The sequence below is a fragment of the Chenopodium album genome, chromosome 2, assembly GCF_948465745.1.
Source record: "Chenopodium album chromosome 2, dcCheAlbu1.1, whole genome shotgun sequence".
Lineage (NCBI taxonomy): Eukaryota > Viridiplantae > Streptophyta > Magnoliopsida > Caryophyllales > Amaranthaceae > Chenopodium > Chenopodium album.
The window spans coordinates 25,645,947-25,671,887 of record NC_137835.1 but is presented as its reverse complement, the minus strand read 5'-3'; the positions used below and the strand labels follow the sequence as shown (position 1 = coordinate 25,671,887).

At 39.2% G+C, this 25,941-nt stretch overlaps 1 protein-coding gene across 2 annotated transcripts in view; it reads right to left on the bottom strand.

Moving 5' to 3' along the window:
• Window positions 1-25,941, bottom strand: part of LOC145597505 (uncharacterized) — a 60,362-nt gene that overhangs the window by 26,149 nt on the left and 8,272 nt on the right. For both annotated transcript variants that reach the window (XM_081653695.1, XM_081653702.1), the window contains 3 exons: window positions 20,554-20,684; window positions 20,420-20,473; window positions 13,204-20,320 (listed from right to left, as the gene is read on the bottom strand). In XM_081653695.1, coding sequence (XP_081509821.1) covers window positions 19,796-20,320; window positions 20,420-20,473; window positions 20,554-20,655 — 681 coding nt within the window. In that variant the 5' untranslated portion in view covers window positions 20,656-20,684 and the 3' untranslated portion in view covers window positions 13,204-19,795. The remainder of the gene's footprint in view (window positions 1-13,203; window positions 20,321-20,419; window positions 20,474-20,553; window positions 20,685-25,941) is intronic.

Below are 25,941 nucleotides of genomic sequence, written 5' to 3'. Positions count from 1 at the left end.
ACTTTCTCTCTCTACTTAGTTTTCTCTCTCTTAATCTCTCTCTAAACTTTTGTTCTTATTTCTTTGATTAATTCCAGATTTACTTTGGTGACGATTTCTTTTCCCTTAATCTTAGTTATTTATTTTATTCCTTTGATCATGATTTATTTTATTGCTTTGTTTAGTTTATATTTAATAATGTGTGAGTAGTTTAATTTCTAGGGTTCATGGGGATCTAATAAATGATATGAAGGGGTAAATTATTGTTGTTGATTATTAATGCTAGATTAATTTCCTATTGATTGATTTAATGCTCTGTGACTAGATTAGGCCTATCTTTTATGCATGAGTTTGACAATATTGATTCAAGAATCGAGAGATGAGAATTAATGTTTAGGTCTAGTTTCAATAGGCAAGTTAATTTATAAATGGTTAAGTCAAGATTCGAGAGATGAGATTTAATACCGATAAATTAATTGTGTGATTGTAATAAGTAGCGAGAGCCCTTTACAATCTGATTAATTGATGCATTGATGATTGACTATTATTGATTGTTGGTATTGCATGATGATTTCTTATTGGATTGTTTTAATGTTTTACAATTGCGGCTTGTAAAAGTATAGCAATATTAAATTGATGAATCGAGCAGATGTTAATTTGATATTAAAGGCTATTTTCAATAAGAACTTAGATCTAGTAAATTGCGAGAGCCTGTTAGATCTATGTTGGTTAATAAATTGCGAGAGCCTGTTAATCATGTTATTTATGCAATGTCAATAATTGATTACCCTATTTTACCCCGGAATATTATTTATTGGTGAACCTATGCCCTAGATCCTTTTATATATTATTTTCTCCCTTTTCCTACTCTTTTTAGTTTAGTTTCATATTCAACTTTTAATATTGGTTACTTAAATAATTTAGATTATAATATTTAATTAGGAGTAAAAAGACTTGTTTCCCTGTGGAGATCGACCCTACTTCCCTATCTACTTTAGTTAGTGAATTAGGTAATTATTTTTGATTAGGGGATACGACTTTACCCTGTCAAAATTTGGCGCCGTTGCCGGGGAATATTAAAAATCATAAAAAAATCCAAAAATACGTTCCAATGAATTGTAAATCATGCTTCTCTATGCCCCCATACTTGAGAAAATTTGTTTTGATTCTTGGTTATTGATGATAAGCATTGTGGACTTGTTGGTCATGATTTGAAGTTTAATTGCTTGGATGCCTAAACATGCGTCAATTTTGTCCAACTACTTGTGAATATAGTGCTTGACTAGTTGATTTGGTTAGGAATGTGTGTTTAGTTCCTGGTATGTCAATGAATTTGAGTATTGATTTGCAACTATGAGTAGTGTTTCATGACTCAATATTATGCACATGTGGAGGACGAAGGCATTTGTTCTTTTAGGTAGCCTTCAGATTTATTTAGATACATTTGTTCCCTTCTTGCTACCCATGTTGTTGCTTGTGCCCTTTTATTGTTTTTAGCCACATTACAAGCCATGTTTGCCCCGTTGGTTACTAGTCCCAAGCTTGGCTTGGGGGAGCTATTAGTGAGTGAGGTGAGGGAGTTTGTAGTGTGCACATTATTTGCACAGTTTGGGTGGGTTTGAGAAGTTATTTGTTCTTGATCATATTTTTGTTTTGATGAGTTTTATTGTGTATATATTTGAAAAAATAAAAGTGTGATGGAAAAAGAAAAAAAAAAGAGAAGTTCAAGAAAAAAAAAGTGAAAAAAAAAGAAAGTGAACTTCTAGAAAAAAAATGAAAAGAAAAAGCAAAAAAAAAAAAAAAGTGTTTAATGTACAAATTGTCTAAGTGAAGGTTTATCAAAAGAAAAGAAAGAAAGAAGTTGAGTTTCAGTGTAAATAATTGAGTTTTGAGTTCAAAATTTGTTTATTCACTCTAGTTCCATATTATCATATTTTTATGAGTGAAATTGTGAGTGTTGGGATTTTTTATGTTGTTTGGAGTAGTATTTGGTGGATTTGTGTTGGAGTTAGTTTTGTTGGAGATGTGTATGATCATTATATTTGGTCATGGGTTTATTAGGATATGGCTCCCTTTTAGCAAGGCTTTTCTCTCACATATTCCCAAATTTATCCTACCATTTACCCTAGCCTTACATTACAAGCTTTAAAAGACCTTTTGACCTTGTGCATAGAGTTGTGTGGATGTGAAAGTGTTGTTTATCAATGCGAGTTATGACTTGACATATTCCGAGTCGACTATTAGGTTGAGTGCTTATCTTTTTAAACACACGAGTGTGTGAGTTTGGGAGGGCATTGTTCACATAAAAGGGTGGTTGGAGAGCGATCGAGTACATCTTTTACTCGCCACATAAATGAGAGTCGAGTGTGTGAGCACTAGTCTTGAATTCTATATGCTCTTGTGGTTTGCTTTGTTTGACAATTGTTAGGGAAGAAAGGTAATTGGATGGATTTGATTGGTTGACTCTGAAGCGTGTTTATTTGATTTACCTTGGATCGCTTGTGCTTGATTTTTACTTATTGGGGTGAAGCATATTTATTGATTCATTGATGAGATCTTTGCTTAGGGACAAGCAAAGGTTTGGCTTGGGGGAGTTTGATGTATCCATTTTATATAGTATTCTACCCCCGTCCCTTGGTCATAATTAGTAGTGTTTTTGGCTCTTTAGAGCCACTTTTATTACTAATTGGTGTTTTCTAGTGTTTTCGTAGATTTGGTTGACTTTTGCAGGGATTTATGCTTTTGGAGTATTTTCCCGAGATATTTTGGAGCAATCACGAACATTGGAGAAGCACGACCAGAGTTTATAGCCCAGGGCCGGTTAGAGACATCGAACCGGTGATTAAGGGCTCGGTAGAGGTGATACCGGGGCATTTGGACCGAGTATTCAAGACCCAAAGAGGAAACCCAGATTGGCCCGAAGAATTGGAGCCCAATCGAAGTCCAAATATTGGCCCAAATGATCCGCCCGGCCAAAAAGGCTGGCGCCCGGAGGCGCGCCCGGCCGGGCGGGAGGAGCGCCCGGTGACGCGCCCGGCCGGGCGCGAGATTGTTATTAGAGGTGAAAAAAGGCGCGCCCGATCGGGCGGTGCCTCGCCCGATCGGGCGCGTGTTTATTTAGGAAACAATTAGAGTCGTATTAATTTGTTTTAGTTTAGGATTTTTGTACGGAGTATAAATACTCCTCCGTAATACGTTTTTAGATCGTCTCTTCTTTTGGGGGGATCTTCTTCTTCTTCTCTTAATCCTTTCTTTTAGACTTTCTCTCTCTACTTAGTTTTCTCTCTCTTAATCTCTCTCTAAACTTTTGTTCTTATTTCTTTGATTAATTCCAGATTTACTTTGGTGACGATTTCTTTTCCCTTAATCTTAGTTATTTATTTTATTCCTTTGATCATGATTTATTTTATTGCTTTGTTTAGTTTATATTTAATAATGTGTGAGTAGTTTAATTTCTAGGGTTCATGGGGATCTAATAAATGATATGAAGGGGTAAATTATTGTTGTTGATTATTAATGCTAGATTAATTTCCTATTGATTGATTTAATGCTCTGTGACTAGATTAGGCCTATCTTTTATGCATGAGTTTGACAATATTGATTCAAGAATCGAGAGATGAGAATTAATGTTTAGGTCTAGTTTCAATAGGCAAGTTAATTTATAAATGGTTAAGTCAAGATTCGAGAGATGAGATTTAATACCGATAAATTAATTGTGTGATTGTAATAAGTAGCGAGAGCCCTTTACAATCTGATTAATTGATGCATTGATGATTGACTATTATTGATTGTTGGTATTGCATGATGATTTCTTATTGGATTGTTTTAATGTTTTACAATTGCGGCTTGTAAAAGTATAGCAATATTAAATTGATGAATCGAGCAGATGTTAATTTGATATTAAAGGCTATTTTCAATAAGAACTTAGATCTAGTAAATTGCGAGAGCCTGTTAGATCTATGTTGGTTAATAAATTGCGAGAGCCTGTTAATCATGTTATTTATGCAATGTCAATAATTGATTACCCTATTTTACCCCGGAATATTATTTATTGGTGAACCTATGCCCTAGATCCTTTTATATATTATTTTCTCCCTTTTCCTACTCTTTTTAGTTTAGTTTCATATTCAACTTTTAATATTGGTTACTTAAATAATTTAGATTATAATATTTAATTAGGAGTAAAAAGACTTGTTTCCCTGTGGAGATCGACCCTACTTCCCTATCTACTTTAGTTAGTGAATTAGGTAATTATTTTTGATTAGGGGATACGACTTTACCCTGTCAAAATTTGGCGCCGTTGCCGGGGAATATTAAAAATCATAAAAAAATCCAAAAATACGTTCCAATGAATTGTAAATCATGCTTCTCTATGCCCCCATACTTGAGAAAATTTGTTTTGATTCTTGGTTATTGATGATAAGCATTGTGGACTTGTTGGTCATGATTTGAAGTTTAATTGCTTGGATGCCTAAACATGCGTCAATTTTGTCCAACTACTTGTGAATATAGTGCTTGACTAGTTGATTTGGTTAGGAATGTGTGTTTAGTTCCTGGTATGTCAATGAATTTGAGTATTGATTTGCAACTATGAGTAGTGTTTCATGACTCAATATTATGCACATGTGGAGGACGAAGGCATTTGTTCTTTTAGGTAGCCTTCAGATTTATTTAGATACATTTGTTCCCTTCTTGCTACCCATGTTGTTGCTTGTGCCCTTTTATTGTTTTTAGCCACATTACAAGCCATGTTTGCCCCGTTGGTTACTAGTCCCAAGCTTGGCTTGGGGGAGCTATTAGTGAGTGAGGTGAGGGAGTTTGTAGTGTGCACATTATTTGCACAGTTTGGGTGGGTTTGAGAAGTTATTTGTTCTTGATCATATTTTTGTTTTGATGAGTTTTATTGTGTATATATTTGAAAAAATAAAAGTGTGATGGAAAAAGAAAAAAAAAAAGAGAAGTTCAAGAAAAAAAAAGTGAAAAAAAAAGAAAGTGAACTTCTAGAAAAAAAATGAAAAGAAAAAGCAAAAAAAAAAAAAAAGTGTTTAATGTACAAATTGTCTAAGTGAAGGTTTATCAAAAGAAAAGAAAGAAAGAAGTTGAGTTTCAGTGTAAATAATTGAGTTTTGAGTTCAAAATTTGTTTATTCACTCTAGTTCCATATTATCATATTTTTATGAGTGAAATTGTGAGTGTTGGGATTGTTTATGTTGTTTGGAGTAGTATTTGGTGGATTTGTGTTGGAGTTAGTTTTGTTGGAGATGTGTATGATCATTATATTTGGTCATGGGTTTATTAGGATATGGCTCCCTTTTAGCAAGGCTTTTCTCTCACATATTCCCAAATTTATCCTACCATTTACCCTAGCCTTACATTACAAGCTTTAAAAGACCTTTTGACCTTGTGCATAGAGTTGTGTGGATGTGAAAGTGTTGTTTATCAATGCGAGTTATGACTTGACATATTCCGAGTCGACTATTAGGTTGAGTGCTTATCTTTTTAAACACACGAGTGTGTGAGTTTGGGAGGGCATTGTTCACATAAAAGGGTGGTTGGAGAGCGATCGAGTACATCTTTTACTCGCCACATAAATGAGAGTCGAGTGTGTGAGCACTAGTCTTGAATTCTATATGCTCTTGTGGTTTGCTTTGTTTGACAATTGTTAGGGAAGAAAGGTAATTGGATGGATTTGATTGGTTGACTCTGAAGCGTGTTTATTTGATTTACCTTGGATCGCTTGTGCTTGATTTTTACTTATTGGGGTGAAGCATATTTATTGATTCATTGATGAGATCTTTGCTTAGGGACAAGCAAAGGTTTGGCTTGGGGGAGTTTGATGTATCCATTTTATATAGTATTCTACCCCCGTCCCTTGGTCATAATTAGTAGTGTTTTTGGCTCTTTAGAGCCACTTTTATTACTAATTGGTGTTTTCTAGTGTTTTCGTAGATTTGGTTGACTTTTGCAGGGATTTATGCTTTTGGAGTATTTTCCCGAGATATTTTGGAGCAATCACGAACATTGGAGAAGCACGACCAGAGTTTATAGCCCAGGGCCGGTTAGAGACATCGAACCGGTGATTAAGGGCTCGGTAGAGGTGATATCGGGGCATTTGGACCGAGTATTCAAGACCCAAAGAGGAAACCCAGATTGGCCCGAAGAATTGGAGCCCAATCGAAGTCCAAATATTGGCCCAAATGATCCGCCCGGCCAAAAAGGCTGGCGCCCGGAGGCGCGCCCGGCCGGGCGGGAGGAGCGCCCGGTGACGCGCCCGGCCGGGCGCGAGATTGTTATTAGAGGTGAAAAAAGGCGCGCCCGATCGGGCGGTGCCTCGCCCGATCGGGCGCGTGTTTATTTAGGAAACAATTAGAGTCGTATTAATTTGTTTTAGTTTAGGATTTTTGTACGGAGTATAAATACTCCTCCGTAATACGTTTTTAGATCGTCTCTTCTTTTGGGGGGATCTTCTTCTTCTTCTCTTAATCCTTTCTTTTAGACTTTCTCTCTCTACTTAGTTTTCTCTCTCTTAATCTCTCTCTAAACTTTTGTTCTTATTTCTTTGATTAATTCCAGATTTACTTTGGTGACGATTTCTTTTCCCTTAATCTTAGTTATTTATTTTATTCCTTTGATCATGATTTATTTTATTGCTTTGTTTAGTTTATATTTAATAATGTGTGAGTAGTTTAATTTCTAGGGTTCATGGGGATCTAATAAATGATATGAAGGGGTAAATTATTGTTGTTGATTATTAATGCTAGATTAATTTCCTATTGATTGATTTAATGCTCTGTGACTAGATTAGGCCTATCTTTTATGCATGAGTTTGACAATATTGATTCAAGAATCGAGAGATGAGAATTAATGTTTAGGTCTAGTTTCAATAGGCAAGTTAATTTATAAATGGTTAAGTCAAGATTCGAGAGATGAGATTTAATACCGATAAATTAATTGTGTGATTGTAATAAGTAGCGAGAGCCCTTTACAATCTGATTAATTGATGCATTGATGATTGACTATTATTGATTGTTGGTATTGCATGATGATTTCTTATTGGATTGTTTTAATGTTTTACAATTGCGGCTTGTAAAAGTATAGCAATATTAAATTGATGAATCGAGCAGATGTTAATTTGATATTAAAGGCTATTTTCAATAAGAACTTAGATCTAGTAAATTGCGAGAGCCTGTTAGATCTATGTTGGTTAATAAATTGCGAGAGCCTGTTAATCATGTTATTTATGCAATGTCAATAATTGATTACCCTATTTTACCCCGGAATATTATTTATTGGTGAACCTATGCCCTAGATCCTTTTATATATTATTTTCTCCCTTTTCCTACTCTTTTTAGTTTAGTTTCATATTCAACTTTTAATATTGGTTACTTAAATAATTTAGATTATAATATTTAATTAGGAGTAAAAAGACTTGTTTCCCTGTGGAGATCGACCCTACTTCCCTATCTACTTTAGTTAGTGAATTAGGTAATTATTTTTGATTAGGGGATACGACTTTACCCTGTCAAAATTTGGCGCCGTTGCCGGGGAATATTAAAAATCATAAAAAAATCCAAAAATACGTTCCAATGAATTGTAAATCATGCTTCTCTATGCCCCCATACTTGAGAAAATTTGTTTTGATTCTTGGTTATTGATGATAAGCATTGTGGACTTGTTGGTCATGATTTGAAGTTTAATTGCTTGGATGCCTAAACATGCGTCAATTTTGTCCAACTACTTGTGAATATAGTGCTTGACTAGTTGATTTGGTTAGGAATGTGTGTTTAGTTCCTGGTATGTCAATGAATTTGAGTATTGATTTGCAACTATGAGTAGTGTTTCATGACTCAATATTATGCACATGTGGAGGACGAAGGCATTTGTTCTTTTAGGTAGCCTTCAGATTTATTTAGATACATTTGTTCCCTTCTTGCTACCCATGTTGTTGCTTGTGCCCTTTTATTGTTTTTAGCCACATTACAAGCCATGTTTGCCCCGTTGGTTACTAGTCCCAAGCTTGGCTTGGGGGAGCTATTAGTGAGTGAGGTGAGGGAGTTTGTAGTGTGCACATTATTTGCACAGTTTGGGTGGGTTTGAGAAGTTATTTGTTCTTGATCATATTTTTGTTTTGATGAGTTTTATTGTGTATATATTTGAAAAAATAAAAGTGTGATGGAAAAAGAAAAAAAAAAAGAGAAGTTCAAGAAAAAAAAAGTGAAAAAAAAAGAAAGTGAACTTCTAGAAAAAAAATGAAAAGAAAAAGCAAAAAAAAAAAAAAAGTGTTTAATGTACAAATTGTCTAAGTGAAGGTTTATCAAAAGAAAAGAAAGAAAGAAGTTGAGTTTCAGTGTAAATAATTGAGTTTTGAGTTCAAAATTTGTTTATTCACTCTAGTTCCATATTATCATATTTTTATGAGTGAAATTGTGAGTGTTGGGATTGTTTATGTTGTTTGGAGTAGTATTTGGTGGATTTGTGTTGGAGTTAGTTTTGTTGGAGATGTGTATGATCATTATATTTGGTCATGGGTTTATTAGGATATGGCTCCCTTTTAGCAAGGCTTTTCTCTCACATATTCCCAAATTTATCCTACCATTTACCCTAGCCTTACATTACAAGCTTTAAAAGACCTTTTGACCTTGTGCATAGAGTTGTGTGGATGTGAAAGTGTTGTTTATCAATGCGAGTTATGACTTGACATATTCCGAGTCGACTATTAGGTTGAGTGCTTATCTTTTTAAACACACGAGTGTGTGAGTTTGGGAGGGCATTGTTCACATAAAAGGGTGGTTGGAGAGCGATCGAGTACATCTTTTACTCGCCACATAAATGAGAGTCGAGTGTGTGAGCACTAGTCTTGAATTCTATATGCTCTTGTGGTTTGCTTTGTTTGACAATTGTTAGGGAAGAAAGGTAATTGGATGGATTTGATTGGTTGACTCTGAAGCGTGTTTATTTGATTTACCTTGGATCGCTTGTGCTTGATTTTTACTTATTGGGGTGAAGCATATTTATTGATTCATTGATGAGATCTTTGCTTAGGGACAAGCAAAGGTTTGGCTTGGGGGAGTTTGATGTATCCATTTTATATAGTATTCTACCCCCGTCCCTTGGTCATAATTAGTAGTGTTTTTGGCTCTTTAGAGCCACTTTTATTACTAATTGGTGTTTTCTAGTGTTTTCGTAGATTTGGTTGACTTTTGCAGGGATTTATGCTTTTGGAGTATTTTCCCGAGATATTTTGGAGCAATCACGAACATTGGAGAAGCACGACCAGAGTTTATAGCCCAGGGCCGGTTAGAGACATCGAACCGGTGATTAAGGGCTCGGTAGAGGTGATACCGGGGCATTTGGACCGAGTATTCAAGACCCAAAGAGGAAACCCAGATTGGCCCGAAGAATTGGAGCCCAATCGAAGTCCAAATATTGGCCCAAATGATCCGCCCGGCCAAAAAGGCTGGCGCCCGGAGGCGCGCCCGGCCGGGCGGGAGGAGCGCCCGGTGACGCGCCCGGCCGGGCGCGAGATTGTTATTAGAGGTGAAAAAAGGCGCGCCCGATCGGGCGGTGCCTCGCCCGATCGGGCGGTGCCTCGCCCGATCGGGCGCGTGTTTATTTAGGAAACAATTAGAGTCGTATTAATTTGTTTTAGTTTAGGATTTTTGTACGGAGTATAAATACTCCTCCGTAATACGTTTTTAGATCGTCTCTTCTTTTGGGGGGATCTTCTTCTTCTTCTCTTAATCCTTTCTTTTAGACTTTCTCTCTCTACTTAGTTTTCTCTCTCTTAATCTCTCTCTAAACTTTTGTTCTTATTTCTTTGATTAATTCCAGATTTACTTTGGTGACGATTTCTTTTCCCTTAATCTTAGTTATTTATTTTATTCCTTTGATCATGATTTATTTTATTGCTTTGTTTAGTTTATATTTAATAATGTGTGAGTAGTTTAATTTCTAGGGTTCATGGGGATCTAATAAATGATATGAAGGGGTAAATTATTGTTGTTGATTATTAATGCTAGATTAATTTCCTATTGATTGATTTAATGCTCTGTGACTAGATTAGGCCTATCTTTTATGCATGAGTTTGACAATATTGATTCAAGAATCGAGAGATGAGAATTAATGTTTAGGTCTAGTTTCAATAGGCAAGTTAATTTATAAATGGTTAAGTCAAGATTCGAGAGATGAGATTTAATACCGATAAATTAATTGTGTGATTGTAATAAGTAGCGAGAGCCCTTTACAATCTGATTAATTGATGCATTGATGATTGACTATTATTGATTGTTGGTATTGCATGATGATTTCTTATTGGATTGTTTTAATGTTTTACAATTGCGGCTTGTAAAAGTATAGCAATATTAAATTGATGAATCGAGCAGATGTTAATTTGATATTAAAGGCTATTTTCAATAAGAACTTAGATCTAGTAAATTGCGAGAGCCTGTTAGATCTATGTTGGTTAATAAATTGCGAGAGCCTGTTAATCATGTTATTTATGCAATGTCAATAATTGATTACCCTATTTTACCCCGGAATATTATTTATTGGTGAACCTATGCCCTAGATCCTTTTATATATTATTTTCTCCCTTTTCCTACTCTTTTTAGTTTAGTTTCATATTCAACTTTTAATATTGGTTACTTAAATAATTTAGATTATAATATTTAATTAGGAGTAAAAAGACTTGTTTCCCTGTGGAGATCGACCCTACTTCCCTATCTACTTTAGTTAGTGAATTAGGTAATTATTTTTGATTAGGGGATACGACTTTACCCTGTCACCTAACCTTGATTCACTACCAATCATTGTCTGAACTATCATCTCAAGATACAGTACGCCTGAGATTGGAATCCAAGCAGATAACTTTATTTCCGCACGTTTTACTCCGAATACATTGCTAACTTAATCTTCGGAGGCGGACCACCGACCATCCGGCGGTCCGTTTGCTTTGCAAGTACAGGTGCCCCTTGCTGGATCCAGTCTTAGTGTTGTAACTCTCCCGAGGGACAAAAAAACCCCGAAAAATTTGGCGCCGACTGTGGGGAGAGTACTTTTAAGATGGCTTCACAATATCCTGTACCAAATCCTGAGACCAATCGTCCACTGGAAAACATAGTGGTCCATACTGACCATGACTCAGGGGACGACGCTGATGTCGAAACCTATGTGGATCCTAACGGGTCCCTCATCTCTAGACGCATCCGCAGTAACGAAAAGCGGGAGCGACACCATGATCAGGCGGGGCCAAGAAAAACTGCTGGTCATCCAAAGAAGCCCTCAGGGCGGCCAGGTGATCCTTCCCAGGCGGCAGGATCAACCCTCGTTACCCGAGACGAACTCATGAAACTCCTGAGCAGTCTCAGGGGTGAAATAAAACAACTTGCCACCAAGAGGTCGCCTACTCCTAGAAAGGAGCAGTCAACCAAGAAGCCAGCTCAAACTGGTAAACAGAAGTTGGCCAGGGATCGCCAGCCGACTCCTCATCCTGCCCCCAAGGAGAAGGCTCGGCCCCAATTTTACCTCACTAGACTCCATTTCCCATAAACGAGTACAAGAAAAGCCATTCAGCATATACAGCCGGATGGTAGCAAGAAAACATTCTCCGATGCTCGACATTACATTGCGCGGAAGAGAACCCAGCTATCAGATTCGGATTCTACGTCAACCTACCATGATAGCTTTCGGAATACCTCTGCAAGGTATTCCCAGTCTGTACATGAGACCCCAGCAAGTAGCCCTCGGGTTCAGTCTTGCCCTCATGTGATACAGTCGGACTAGTACATGGCTCCGCCATTGTACCAGTCGCCTGCTTTACCTTACATGCAGCCTGCCCTCTTTGGAGGCCAGGCGGCATACGGCTATTAGCCGATGGATTGGCAGCTTAGGCTGCAACACCTTGGAGATCAACCCTTTGCTTTCTCCACGGAAATAATCGAAGACGAACAACCGGCCAAGGTTAAAAATATTTTGGTTGGAACCTATGATAGGAGCTCCAACCCGGAAGACCACCTGCTAGTATACACCCACCTCATGTATTTAAAAGGGTTGGATGATGCCGCATGGTGTCGCTGTTTTCCAGCCACCCTAAAGGGCATAGCCCAACAGTGGTTCGGCAATCTGCCGGCTGGTTGCATTAAAAGCTTCAAGACGCTTGCGTTCTTGTTTGCTTCAAACTTCTCTATGAACATCCTTGCCAAAAAGACAAGCCTTGATTTGGGCAATGTACAACAGGGAGATAGAGAAGGCCTGCGTTCCAATGTCAGGCGGTTCAATCTGGTGCAAATCTGTGGGGAATAGTTTCAAGCCTTTAAAATCCCACTAACTTGAACCCCATTGTGATCATACACTAAAGTACGGTGGCGTCCAAAAGGGAAGAAGATAGAGCAAAAGAGTCGCCAACAAGTTTTTAAGGAACTTGTAAACCATCACGAGGTGAAGGTTACACCCACTAACGATCCAAGAGACCGTCAACTCCATAAGGTCATGAACCAAATAAGGGTCCGGGGATGAAGGTACAAATCCAACCTAAAAGAGATTGAACCTACCCTAATAATAGGCCTCTACTTTATTCTGATCGTATTCATGTGCGCTTTCTGACTAACATACAATCAATAGGTTAACCCTAAACCTGTTTAATCTATGTTGGTTGAATTTAATGCACAAATAAACTATTATTGGCGATCACTTGAATTTATAATCACAATTAACCCTAAACAAGATTATTAATTATCTTATTAAGCGTGATTGCAAATACCAATTCCCTTTAACATGCATAAAAGGTGATCAATCAATAACAATAAAAAACAATATGCATATCAAGCAACATAATAAAAATCAACATCATTAATAATAATTATAATAAAATTATAATCATAATCAAAACAATAATAATAATAATAATAATATTATTCACAGTCATCATAAATTATAACAATTATAATTTTAATCATGTTCATGTTAATATTAAAGCATAATAAAAATAGCAAGATCCTAGGCATGATACTAACAAGATTAATAACAAACCCTAGCATGTCACTAAGCAATAAAAATCAAGTCTTTAGCCCTAACATGATACTAACATGAATTAATATTAGGAAGAACATAGGAAGCATCGTAACAATCATATTTAATATATTTGTTACCCTAGACATGATACTAGGAATATCATAATAACTATATAAACATGATCATAATATTAATAAGATCAATTAAAGTACTTACTTTGATGCCTCGTACCTCTTTCTAATAACAAAATACACGCGTTAGTAACTTCAAGGAAAATAATAATCAAAGCAATTAACTTAAATAATTGAAAGAGAGATTTGGGACCAAACCCTCAGAAATTAAAACCTTTCACGTCTAGGGCGAAGGCAACTTCGAATATGGCTAGGTGTTTCAAGATCTTGTGAATGCGGAATTTTGTATTAAAGAGCAAAGTTTAGAAAGAATTCTAAAAGATCAATGATTCATAAAGTAATTGTTGACGATTGATGATTGTAGATGAAAACGGTGAATGAATATTGATAATCCGTCCATCAAAACGGAGCTTATGATACGATATTTATAAAGAAAAACATCCAAAAAAGATAATTTATCAAAACAGAGTCTGAAGATCGAAAAACCAACTTTGGCGCCAGCCCTGGCTCATTTGCGCCAGGACTAGTGGCTAGCGCCAGGCGCCAATACTGGCGTCTGGCGCCAATCCTGGTTCTAGGCGCCAAGGCCTGGGGTTGGACGCCAAACCGGATTTTAACGCGTTTTCGAAAATATGATAATTTTAGTACTGGAAGATAAAATAATATAATTTCAGTCGAAAATGCTATTTGATCTAATTAAAACTCTGAAGAATCCTAATTGAATTAGGATTGATAAAACCTTCTAGAATGTTCTAGAATACCAAAACCATTCCTAATGAATGATAAATCATATTAGGCCCTCCCCTAGATCATTGGGCCGTACTTAAAACTCAAACTGGGCCCAGTTTAGTAAATTGGCCATAAATTCCTCAATATTCATCGGAATTGGGCTTATAATATATCGTTGGAAAGGTCTTTGCAAACCCCATCCAACTACACCACTATTGGACCCATATCATGGACCAACCAAACTGGATTGGCTGTTTTCTTAAAATAAAGTTTTCAAAAACAGAGAGAAGAGAAAAGAAATAAAACTTTCCGCAACACTAGACCTTTCCACACTTTCGTTTCATTCGATTATGATTCGACGTGAAAGGCACTCATCACTGGGTTTGGTTTTGGGGAGACACAAATGGGTGTCTACAAAATCCAGATTCATGGGCTGTCTGATGAGGTCACCTTCACACACTTCTTTAAGGGTCTTTAAGGACGGGTCTACTTTCAAGTACGAACTCGTCCGCAAACAAATTTCACTCTGCAGGGAGCATTACGAGAGGCGAAAGCCTATACACAGGCGATCGAACTCTGCTCCTCAAACAAGCAGTCGGACACTAAGAAGTCCGACCGACAGAAGGAGAGTCGGCCCGCTCAGCCGGCTCCTAAGCCAGAAGAGAGCAAAAAGAAAAAACAAATCTGGGCGTTGATAACTTTGATCAACCGGCCCAGAAGAAGAAAAAAGAGTGGAAACCGTACGTTCCCATGTACGAGTTCCACAAGGAGTAAGAAGTCCGATAGACAGAAGGAGAGGCGGCAAGCACGTCCGCCTTCCCAAAAGTCGTCATCACCGAAAAGGACAGAGGCAAAGTCCGTCGTCCGCATGATAACCCTGTGGTCATTGAATGCAAAGTGGCCAACCAACTGGTTGGTCGAATTTTAATTGACACATGCAACTCCTCTTACCTCATCATCCTCTAATGCTTATCCAATCTTAAATGCAAACCGGATAGCATGATGGAGATCTATCACACCCTTGTTGGGTTTGGGGGAGGACTTGTGCACCCAGTCAGACGAATTGACTTGCCCGTCCGCCTGCGGAATAGGGGAGACGGTCGGCACAGGTCCATCCGTTTCCTAGTGGTTGAAGAGCTCACAACTTACAACCTCATCTTCGGCCGACCCACTCTAAACGAGTGTAAGGCCGTCATCATTCCTGCTCTCAAGCTTCTCAAGTATGAGAAGGATGATGGAACAGTCGGTTCCCTCGATGGGGACTAGAAGACAGCTCGAGAGTGTTATCTCTCGGACGTCAAGCCCGCAGCCGCAGCAGCCGGTCGGGGCAAACAGACAATCGACCTTGATGATGTCAAGGAAGAACAGTCGGCCCCACCAACCGGTAAGAAAAGAAATACTGATCAGCTGGTGGTGGTAAAAAAAGAAAGGCAATAGCAATCACTGACCAAGGAACGGTGAGATGATCTTCGTCCCCAGCCTGCTGGCGAACACATTGATATCCCTCTTGACGACAGTCGCCCAGAGCGGACGGTTAAGGTGGGGACGGTTGCATTTTCTAAGCTTGGTGAGAGCTTTAGCAGCTGTTGAGAGAATTCAAAGACATCTTTGCATTTAAAGTGGAAGAGATGCCAGGCATCAGCCCGGATCTCGCTGTCCACAAACTCGCCGTGGATCCCAAAAAGAAGCCCATTCAGCAAAAGAAAAGAAACCACGGCGAGGAAAGAAGTCAGGCGGCAGCCGCCGAAGTAAAAAAGCTACTGGACGCCAAGTTCATTCGGCCATGCAATTTCCCTGAGTGGGTGGCTAACGTTGTGTTAGTAAAGAAGCCGAATGGAACTTGGCGCATGTGTATTGACTACACAGACCACATCAAGGCATGTCCAAAGGATAGCTATCCACTGCCTAAGATCGAAATTATGGTCGATTCAACAGCTGGGCATGCCCAGATGAGTTTTATGGACGCCTATTCAGGTTTCCACCAAATCCCCTTGTGGAAAAAAAATCAAGAAAATACGGCATTCGTCACTGATCAGGGGTTGTTCTGTTATACGGTGATGCTGTTTGGTTTGAAGAATGCGCCTTCTACTTTCCAACGAATGATTAATACGGTATTCATTAATCAAATCGGAAGGAATGTAGAGGCGTACATTGACGACATGATAGTCAAATCCAAACAACAGGCGGATCATCTTGCTGATCTCCGAGAAACATTCGCCACACTTAGGCGGCACAAGGTCATGCTGAACCCAAAAAAGTGTGTCTTTGGTGTTCAGTCTGGGAAGTTTCTCGGATTTTTTATTGAACAAAGGGGAATAGAGGCCAACCCTGAAAAAATACAGACAGTAATCGACATGCAGTCGCCCGTACTGTGAAGGAAGTGCAAAAGTTAACATGTTGTCTGGCGGCCTTGGGGAGATTCCTCAGTTGGTCAGGTGACAAGTGTCTCTACTTCTTCGAGGCAATAAAAAAGAAGACCAACTTTGAATGCGGGGATGATGCAGAGGCGGCCTTTCAAAAGCTAAAAACTCATCTGCACTCTTTTTCGAGGCTCGTTAGCCCTTTACCCAAAGAGAAGCTCTTCATGTATTTGGCCGTCTCCGATCATGCCCTCAATGTCGTTCTCTTAGCTGAAAGAAACGGCATCCAACTCCCGGTGTAATTCATTAGCCATGTTCTTAGGAACGTAGAGTTTCGGTACCCCATTGTTGAAAAATTTGGCCTTGCCCTTTACATGGCCATCAAGAAGCTAAAACCTTACTTCTTGGCGCATGCAGTAGTAGTCTATACTGACCAACCGATCAAGCGGCCACTCACAACCTTAGAGTCTTCTGTACGAATGCTTAAATGGGCTATTGAAATGCAAGGATCGGACATCACTTACGAACCAAGGAAGGCAATAATGGGGCAAGAATTCGCCGACTTTATTGTTGAAATGACAAGGCCGGTTGCACCAGACAATGCTAGCCAGGTTTGGAAAGTGTATGTGGACGGGAGTTCCACTACGAACGGCTGTGGTGCAGGGATTATCTGTCAATCTCCTGAGGGAGATAAGTACGAATATGCATTATAGTTCAAGTTTCAGGTCTCTAACAATGAGGCCGAATATGAAGCCCTACTAGCCGGAATTCGGTATTGCAAGGCGGCAGGGGCAAAGAAAAATTGACGCCTGCTCTGATTCCCAACTGGTCGTACTCCAAGTCAATGGAACGTACGAGGCCACTCATCCGACCATGATAAAATATTTGCAGGCGGTCAAAAATGAAGTCGGGACACTTAAGGAGTTTCATCTAAGTTAAGTGCCCAGGTATTCAAACAATCAGGCGGATGCTCTGTCAAAACTGGCATCATCCGCCTCCTGTGAAACACCCTGGTAAGTTTTTTGGGAGGTCATGGAAAAGAGGAGTATATCTAATGAAGACCCCATTGGAATTCTTGACCGAAGCTCAAACTGGATGGACAGCATCCAGGCCTACCTTGTAGACGGTACGCTCCCTGATTCACCGCAAGAGGCAGCTGTTCTGAAGAAGAAAGAGGTAAACTTCGAGCTGAGACAAGGAGAACTATTCAAGACTGGTTTTTTGAAACCTCTGTTGAACTGTGTTACCCCAGAGAAAGGTAAAGAAGTCCTCGAAGATTTGCATGCGGGTTTCTGCACCTCCCATATAGGCGGCAGGTCCTTAGCTGCCATGGCCAGGCGACTCTATTTCTGCCGACTCTCGAGTCGGATGCAATGGAAATGGTAAAAAAATGTGACAAGTGCCAAAAGTTTGGCAAGCTCATCCATTGTCCGGCCAAAGACCTGACGGTCATCCACAGCCCAATACCCTTTGCTAAATGGGGCATGGACATACTTGGGCCTTACACAGCCGCCCCAGGCGGCAAGCGCTATATATTGGTAGCTGTGGATTACTTTACCAAGTGGGTGGAGGCAGAGGCGGTCAAAACAATCAAGACTAAAGATGTCATTTCCTTCATATGGAGGAATATTATCACTCATTTCGGGGTGCCTATGTCTATTGTTTTTTACGACGGTCCTCAGTTTGAGACGCCTCAGCTCAAGACTTTGTTGGGAGACCAGGGGGTCTCAAGTTTCTTTACATCAGTCGGCTGGCCCCAAGCAAATGGCCAGGTCAAAGCCTTCAACAAGTTAATCTCAGACAGGATCAAAAAGATAATAGAGAGAGCTGGTGGCCTTTGGGCGGATGAATTACCTCATGTCCTTTGGGCCATCAGAACAACCGCCAAAGGGGCAACTAAAGAAACCCCATTCCTCATGGTGTATAGTGAAGAAGCTGTCCTGCCCATCAATTACTATGAGCCGACTCTTCGAATCATATTGTATGACGAAGAGGCAAATTGGGAGGCCATGCGGCTAGCATTAAACTCACTTCCAGAGCGCAGGGGCAATGCTGCCTTGCGCCATGAGATTTACCGTCTGAGAATGACTCGGGCCTACAAAAAAATAGTACACAAGCGTCCTCTCAAAGTGGGGGACTTTGTGCTACGGAAAATGGAGGCAGTCGGTTGGGCGAATGAGCAGGGAAAGATAACCCCAAATTGGGAAGGCCCGGACCGAATCTATGATGAAGTAAGAGACGGCACCTACCGACTGGGCGGTTGCCTAGAACTTGGAATGTAGATAGTTTTAAAAAGTACTACTTCTAAGAATTTTTGTAAGTGTTTCAAAGTTTTGATTAATGAGAATATGTCTTCATTTCCCAAACTTGTCTTTTTGCTAATTTTTGTAAATTATGCTAGCGTCGCTTGTACAAAGTACAGACGGCCACCCTATTTTTAAAACGTCTGTCCCAACAACAGATGCCCCATTCCGTCTGAAGGAGCCGACTGCACCAAAGTAGTCGACCCTACTAATTTATTTTTAAGTTAAGTCAAACACTTGATGGCTATTTACCATTTTTAAAGAGACCAATGGCCGGATATTAATAAAACAATAGAGGCCGACGGCCACAGTCTGCTCCAACATGAGTATGACCGTATGCACCAACATGAGTCAAGGAACCGACGACGTCCATTCGGGCGAATTCGTCGAGGAGAAGCATCTCCCATTTGGGTGGCACATTGCTCTAATAATACATCAAATGGCCCTACCGAATGCTAAGGAAGCATCCGCAGTTGTTTGAATAAATCGAAAGTAAAATCTTAAAGGACGAAAGTCTTTCAAATTGTTCTAGTTCAATTGGAAAGAGGTCACTGTTTCATGATTAGAGGTTATCGAGGCATAAGGCCGGATGCGCCTGTTTTTGCTCTAGGGCAAGGAAGACGGAAAATTCTTTTTCAATCAAACATCTAAGTCCAAAAACTTAGCATTATACGTACACAAGGCTTATGGCCGGATGCGCCTGCTTTGCTTTGGGGCAAACAAGGCGGAATACTTTTTCTTAACAAATAAGCTAAGTTAAAACTTAACATCTTATTTTAACAAGGCCTATGGCCGAATGAAATCAAAGGATCGACTGCTCTACATGGCCTTCTGTCGCTTGGTTTGCGGAAATCACCATAGTGATTGATTGACTTAGAAACCATGCATACTCTTCTAAGTGTCAATAATTTCCAAGTCAATCAATCTAATTAACCGAAACCAATCGACATCCGTCCTGGGGCAAGAACATTCGCATACTATACAGGCTAAAATACTTAGCTAAAATTCTATGCATAAAATTTGGAAGCTTTTAAAATTTTTAAAAGCATAAGCACCAATATAAATAAAACCGGCCAAATGACCGGATGCTTCATAAAAATTAACAGCCGTTAAAATTGACGATTGTAAAGAGTTAACTGGCTAAGCCAGAAGAATTGTTGAATTACCCGACCCATTGGTCGGTAAAGATACATTTTTACTCAGCACACAGGCCGGAAGATCAAATACATGGCCATTCGGCCGCAGAAGAAAATTATAAAAAGCTTAAGTTGTAGGGGAGAAGTTCTCAACATTGGCAGCCGCAACATCCATATTTTTCACCCGCCGGCTGCTCAGCATTTTCATCATCCTCCTCGTCTCCCTGCTCGTCCCCAGAAGAGCCTGATGAGGAGTCGGACTCTTCACCCTCAGCAGCAGCCTTGGTCGCCTCCTCTTGAGCTTGTCGAAGAAGGTCAACATTGAAATCCTCGTTGGCTTGGTCAAATTTGGATTTCCAAGTGCTATAGTCAGCATCTGGCTGTACCGCCTCCCATGCCGTCCGCATGATGGCCTCATAATCTTCCATCATTTGTTTGACAAGGGCCTCCTTCTCCTCCTCAGCTCGAAACTTAAACTTGGCCTTCAGCTGCTTCTCCTGGTTCGCCAGGAGCATCTCTAGGCGGCCAACCCGCTCCTTGGCCCTCTCAGCTTCTTTATTGGCCTCTTGTAGAGGCTCATGCCTTTCCTTGAGACCTTTGATTTCGGTCTTAAGATCATTAATTTTGGAGCGAGCCGAATCCAGGTCCTTCTTTACCTGCAGGTTGGCATCCGCCTGGGAATACATCATATCAAGGATCAGTAGCTCATTTTGAGCAATTTCAAATTGAGCTCGGTCTAAGGCAGACTCGGCCCGAGCTTTAGCGGCTGTTACCTCTTTGGACTTTTCTTGGAGAGGCTTCCTTAGCCCCTGAATGCGCAGCATAGCCTGGATTTGAGTAAAGAGCCGAATGGTTAAGACCAGTCGGATATATACATAGCAATAAGTAAATAAAGATAATTCTCTACCTCACAGAGATTCCCCAAGATGGAATCCAAGTTAAGTGTGTCAACTCTTCTCACGAACGCCTTGTCCTCTGGATCAAGCGCCCTCAGCATCTCCTTGGCCATCTTGACGACGTTCGGCCTTTGCACAGGAGCTGCAAGATTAAAATTAGTCAAGAAAAATCTAAGAAACTATCTACATGATGGTATCCAATACAGAGGCGTGATAAGTGACTTTTATGTCACTTTTAGGGGTGTTTATTGAATAATTTTCCAGCTTATTTTCCATTAATTTAACTCTTTTTATCCTTTATTTCTATTATATTCTTATTCTTGTCTTTTGTCTTTTTTTTTTAGTGTTTTGATAATTTTTAGTGTTTTTGTGTTCAATATCTTTATTTGATTAGATTTAGTTTATTTTCGTATTTTTAGTTAATAATTTCTAGTTTCTCTCTTTTTATTTATTTTCTTTTATTTTCTAGTTTGTTTTCTTTATTTTATGCTATTCATTTAATTTTATTATTTCTTTAGTTTTAGTATTTTATTTTACTTTATTTATCTAATTTTATTTTATTTTATTTTATCTTTTGATAATCCCCTCGTGTTTGATTTTTGGTTGTAGGCGTGTTCCGGTTGGCGCGCGATTTCCATGTTCAAATTAAGTTCGAAATTCCGGGTTTGAGTCAAATGTGTCTAAGCCAAGCATCATGGGCTCACTACTGCTGCCCCCTTCACCACACAAACCAGCAGCCGAACCACCACCATCACCCACCAATATCACACACCATTTCCCCTACTCCCTCACGATCCTCAACTAACCACTAAATTGCACCACCGCAACAACCAATCCCCTGCTCCCTCAAGATCCTCAATCAACCACCAAACTGCACCACCGCAACAACCAATCCTCTGCTCCCTCACTCAACTCAGCGCAATCAACCACCACGTAGCCACATCAGCCACCCAAACCACTTGAACCACCAACACCTCACAATACCAAACATCACCCACAAATCACGCAATTCCACAACCACCAACAATCTCAGCCTCCACAGCCGCCGCAACCACCAACTCTACCTAACCAATCAAGGTCTCCCCTGCTCCAGCAAGAACCGCAGTAACCCACCTTCATTTACCACCGCAATCAACCACTTTCAGCCACCCAAATCAGTAGCAAACCCATCCCAACCACATCCACCCAATTACAACAACAGCAACGCAACTAACACCACAAACACCACGCACCGTAGCCTCGATCAGCCACCAAAACCACAACAACAATTGCAGCCCGCAATTCGCCCAACACCCAAATGACTCACTAATTAAGCCACGCAACTCACAGCAACCCAAACCACCAGCCGCGTCTCCGTTCTCAATCACCTCTAACAGAGCAGCCAATTCGCGGCCGCGCAGCCTTGTCAGAAAGCGCACAAAATGGAATCCAATTTCAGAGTTGAGGCAGTAAGTTTGCGCGACCTCTGTGCGATGTCTTTGTGGGCGCACAAATGTGGGTCAATCACGAGCTTTTCATGTGATTTTAATGAAATTTGGACGGCCACGATTCCTCCAATTAATCCAAAGGCCAAGAATCTGGTGATGGTAGATGAAGATGATGTCGATTTACGGTGGTGATCAAGACGATTGTTTGCTGTTGATAATGGTGAATGAGAGTAGCAAGTGAATGGAGAAAGGGGGTGGAATTCGTGAGTCTGGTGGGAATTTTGGTGGTTTTGGGGTTATTTTCCATTTCTTTTTCTTTTCTTTTATTTTATCTTAGTTTTTTTTTAATTTAGTTTTAATTAGTTTTATTTATTTTATTTTTTTTAACTTGTATTATAAATACCCCTTTGGGGTTTTTTTCTCATAACTTTCAATCAACATTATTTTACCTAGATTAGATTAGTTTAGCCTCTTTTATTTTCTCTCTTAGGGTTAGATTAAGATTTTCTCTCTCTAGTTTAGGAGTAGTTTTAGAGAGAGAAATCTTGGATTTCCATGGAGTTTTTGAGAGGTTGAAGAAGCAACATTGTGGAACTTCTTCTCATCTATTCAATGAGCATTTTCTAAATTTCTCTCATCTTTATTTCTTTGCTTAGTTCTTAGTTTTTGCTTTTTGTTTGTTGATTTGAGTAGATTAATTAGTTTGTTTGTTTAATCTTGTTTTTATTCTTATTTTTACCTTGTTTTCCATGTCTTTGTTCATTATGTTAGCTTAGGTCTTGTTCTAGGGAATTGGATGAAGGTTATATTAATGAATTGAATGATTGATTGTGATTAGTATGAAATTGTTTCTTGATTATTGTGTATGGGTGACGCTTTTATGGATTAGAATCTTTCTAGCTAATCGATTCTATGCTCTTAATTGTGCCTTTAATCAACTGTGCGAGAGTGAGTTGGTTAAGAGCCCTAAATTATTTCATACCTTTGCTAGGCTAGTTGCACGAGAGTGAATTAGTTTAGTAGGATAATTAACATGCTTAAATGTGCGAGAGTGAGTTAAATGTGTTGATGTTCCAAATCGAGGTCATTTTCATCTATTTGTATGATGTTGTTTAATACATTGATGTGATTGGATTCCTCTTTCCCTAGTTTAAGTTATTTTCTCTTAGTAGTGTTTGGTTTAATCTCTCTCTATCTCACAACCTTTCCTACTAGTCTAATTTGCACAAATTGATACACTTAGTCTTTGTGGTTCGACCCTTTACTTGCCACTAACTATTTTAGTGTAAGTTTAGGTATTATAAATTTCTAATTTTGTTAGGGTTAGTAGACTAACGACCTACTCTTACCCTCTATCAAATTTTGGCGCCATTGCCGGGGACTAAGGCGTTCATTAGTTTGTGTTGGTTAGATTAGCTAGGTTCTTGTATATTATTTGATTTTTGTTTGCTTTTCTTTTTTCTTTGTATAAAAATGGCATTCTTATCTTTTCCTCAATTTGATGGTGAACCCTTCTATGCTTACTTTGAAAGACTAGATGGTTTCCTTAGTTACCATGGGTGTTCTCTTAGTGATGCTTGTGGTATAGGTTATTGGGGCATGAATGAGTATACTAGGGGAATGGTTGAGGACATGAATAATGGTAGATTTTGTCATTTGTCTATGCATGATGCTTGGAATTTCTTCACATGGCTTGCTAGGGATCCTTATGATAAAGAATCTCATGTTTCTTGTTTTGATTCTCAATGTCAAGATTCTTGTAATTTTTGCATGAATTCTCTTGATACTTCTTATGTGCCTTGTGATGATCTATGTATGCAAGTTGACCCTTTTCCCTCTTATGCTCATTGTGATGAGGTTTGTGCTAATTTTGATGATATGCAATTTGATTTTGATCATGAACCTCAACCCAATAACATTGATGCCCAAATTCTCTCTTAAATGCAATATCTCACCCAATAACTGCAAGAGCTTCAAGAGGAACAAAAATTAAGAGAAGTGAGGCTTGCCCAAGTGATGAGTGCTATGATGGATTTAGATGGACGTGAGGCACCTCACTTAGAGTGTGAGAGTGTTGTTGAGGATGATGTGGGGCAAGGGTGTGAAGGTGAGGGGAGATTTTCTTGTGATGAGAGGATTTTTGAGGATTTTGATCCTTTTCCTTCCCCATTTGAGCTTGAATTCCATCCTTCCCCTTATTCACCCCCTTTGAGAGCTTCCCTTGGTGAGGATGTGAGTGAGCCATCTTCATGTTTGAATGAGGGAGTTCATGAGGATGATGGTGAGTTTGAGAAATCAAGAGAGATTGAGAGTCCCTTGAGTGATGGTGGAAGAGTTGTGAATGAAGAAAATGTCGAATTTGAGGATTCCAACCCCTTCCCCATCTTGATGAGTCCACCTTGCATGTTGGTGACCCTTTTATCCATGAGTCTTTAGACTTATTTGAGGTTATGGCTAGTATGTTCATTGAAGGTGTAACAAATCATTATAGCCTTTTGAGAGAGTTCATTAGCCATGCTTCATGGGAAAGGGATGAGTTTGAGACAAACCTTTATCCTTTCATGCATGGTTTAGAGACTCTAGGATTTGAAGATATTGAGGGAGTTGTTGTTCATCGTTGTGATAGAGAGGAGGATGAGGTTGTTTCTATTGGAGAGTTTTTGTTTGAGGGAGATGTGAGTCATGAGTGTTCTTTTGAGGATTCTATGATTGATTTTCATGCCCTCATTGATGATGTGATGCTTTGTGAGACCATTGTTTCTCCTCCCCTTCCTCATGTCCTTTTCTCAAGGAAATTTGACCAAATCTCCTACTATCCCATGTTCCTCCCTTATTTTGTCAAAGAGCCTATTGAGGACCTTCTCTTGTTTGATGAGACTCTTCCTTTTCATCCCTATTATTGCGGAAATGGGTGATTGTGCCACCCAAAAAGATTTAGAGGAGGTTTTGCCATTTTATTCTTTTCCTTATTTTTCTTCTTCTTTCTCTTCTTATTTTGTTGATTTTTCTTCTTTCTTTTGGCATCTTCCTCCTCACTTACGTGCAATAATCTTGTTGCACGTCCTCCTTCCTTCATTTGCCTACTTGTTTTCCTATGAAATGTGTGGTAGTGCATTTGATAAGCTCTTGCATTCGTTGCAATATTATTTACTAGAGTGGTCTCGCTTGGACGTTAAACAAGCCTTTCTCGGGAAGTAACCCGAGGTTTTCTTTTCCCCTATTTTTGACGCCTATTTTTGCTAGCATATGGAAATCGAGATTCATTTCAAGAGGAAATCGGCTTTGAAATGTTAAATTGGTTCATTTGCGGGTATTTACACCCACCAATATCCGGTAATATCTTTCCTAGCTCTTTCTCTAATGGTTGGTGACTCATTGGACTTGTGTTGGTTTGTTGGATTGATTTATTTCTTTTCCCCTCCCATGGATTATTTGGTTTATTTGAGTACATTGTCTCATTCAAGCTTGGGGGGAGGGTATTCTATCATGTTTGGTAGGATGTTGATTTATTTATGCCATGCAATTGAGTATATGCATTTCCATGTCTTTTCTTTTATTTTGAAAAATCCAAAAAGATTTTTGTTTACTTTCAAGGTAATTTTGGCAAAATGTGTTTTGTTTGTTCTTATTTTGGACATATTCTTTTGGGACTTGAATCCTTGAATGTTTTTCTTCCTAAGTGGTAAATGTATTCACGGTTTGAGAGTGTCATTGGTTGACTCTAGGATACTATATGCTAAGGTAGTTTGGGTTAAGAACTTTTAGGGGTCCTTGAAGCCTTAGTTCACAGGAATGTGGTAAGATGGAGTTGCTCTCTATAGTGGATTTGAAACCCTTGGTTGGTATTTGTTTGGTTGTAATCCCTTGTGTGCTTCATTTGTTCTAGCCTTCATCACCTTGTTGAGTGGCAATTTAGGATCCTTGACTATGCATGTCTTAATCCTTGTTTTGACCTCTAGCTCCCAAGATCGT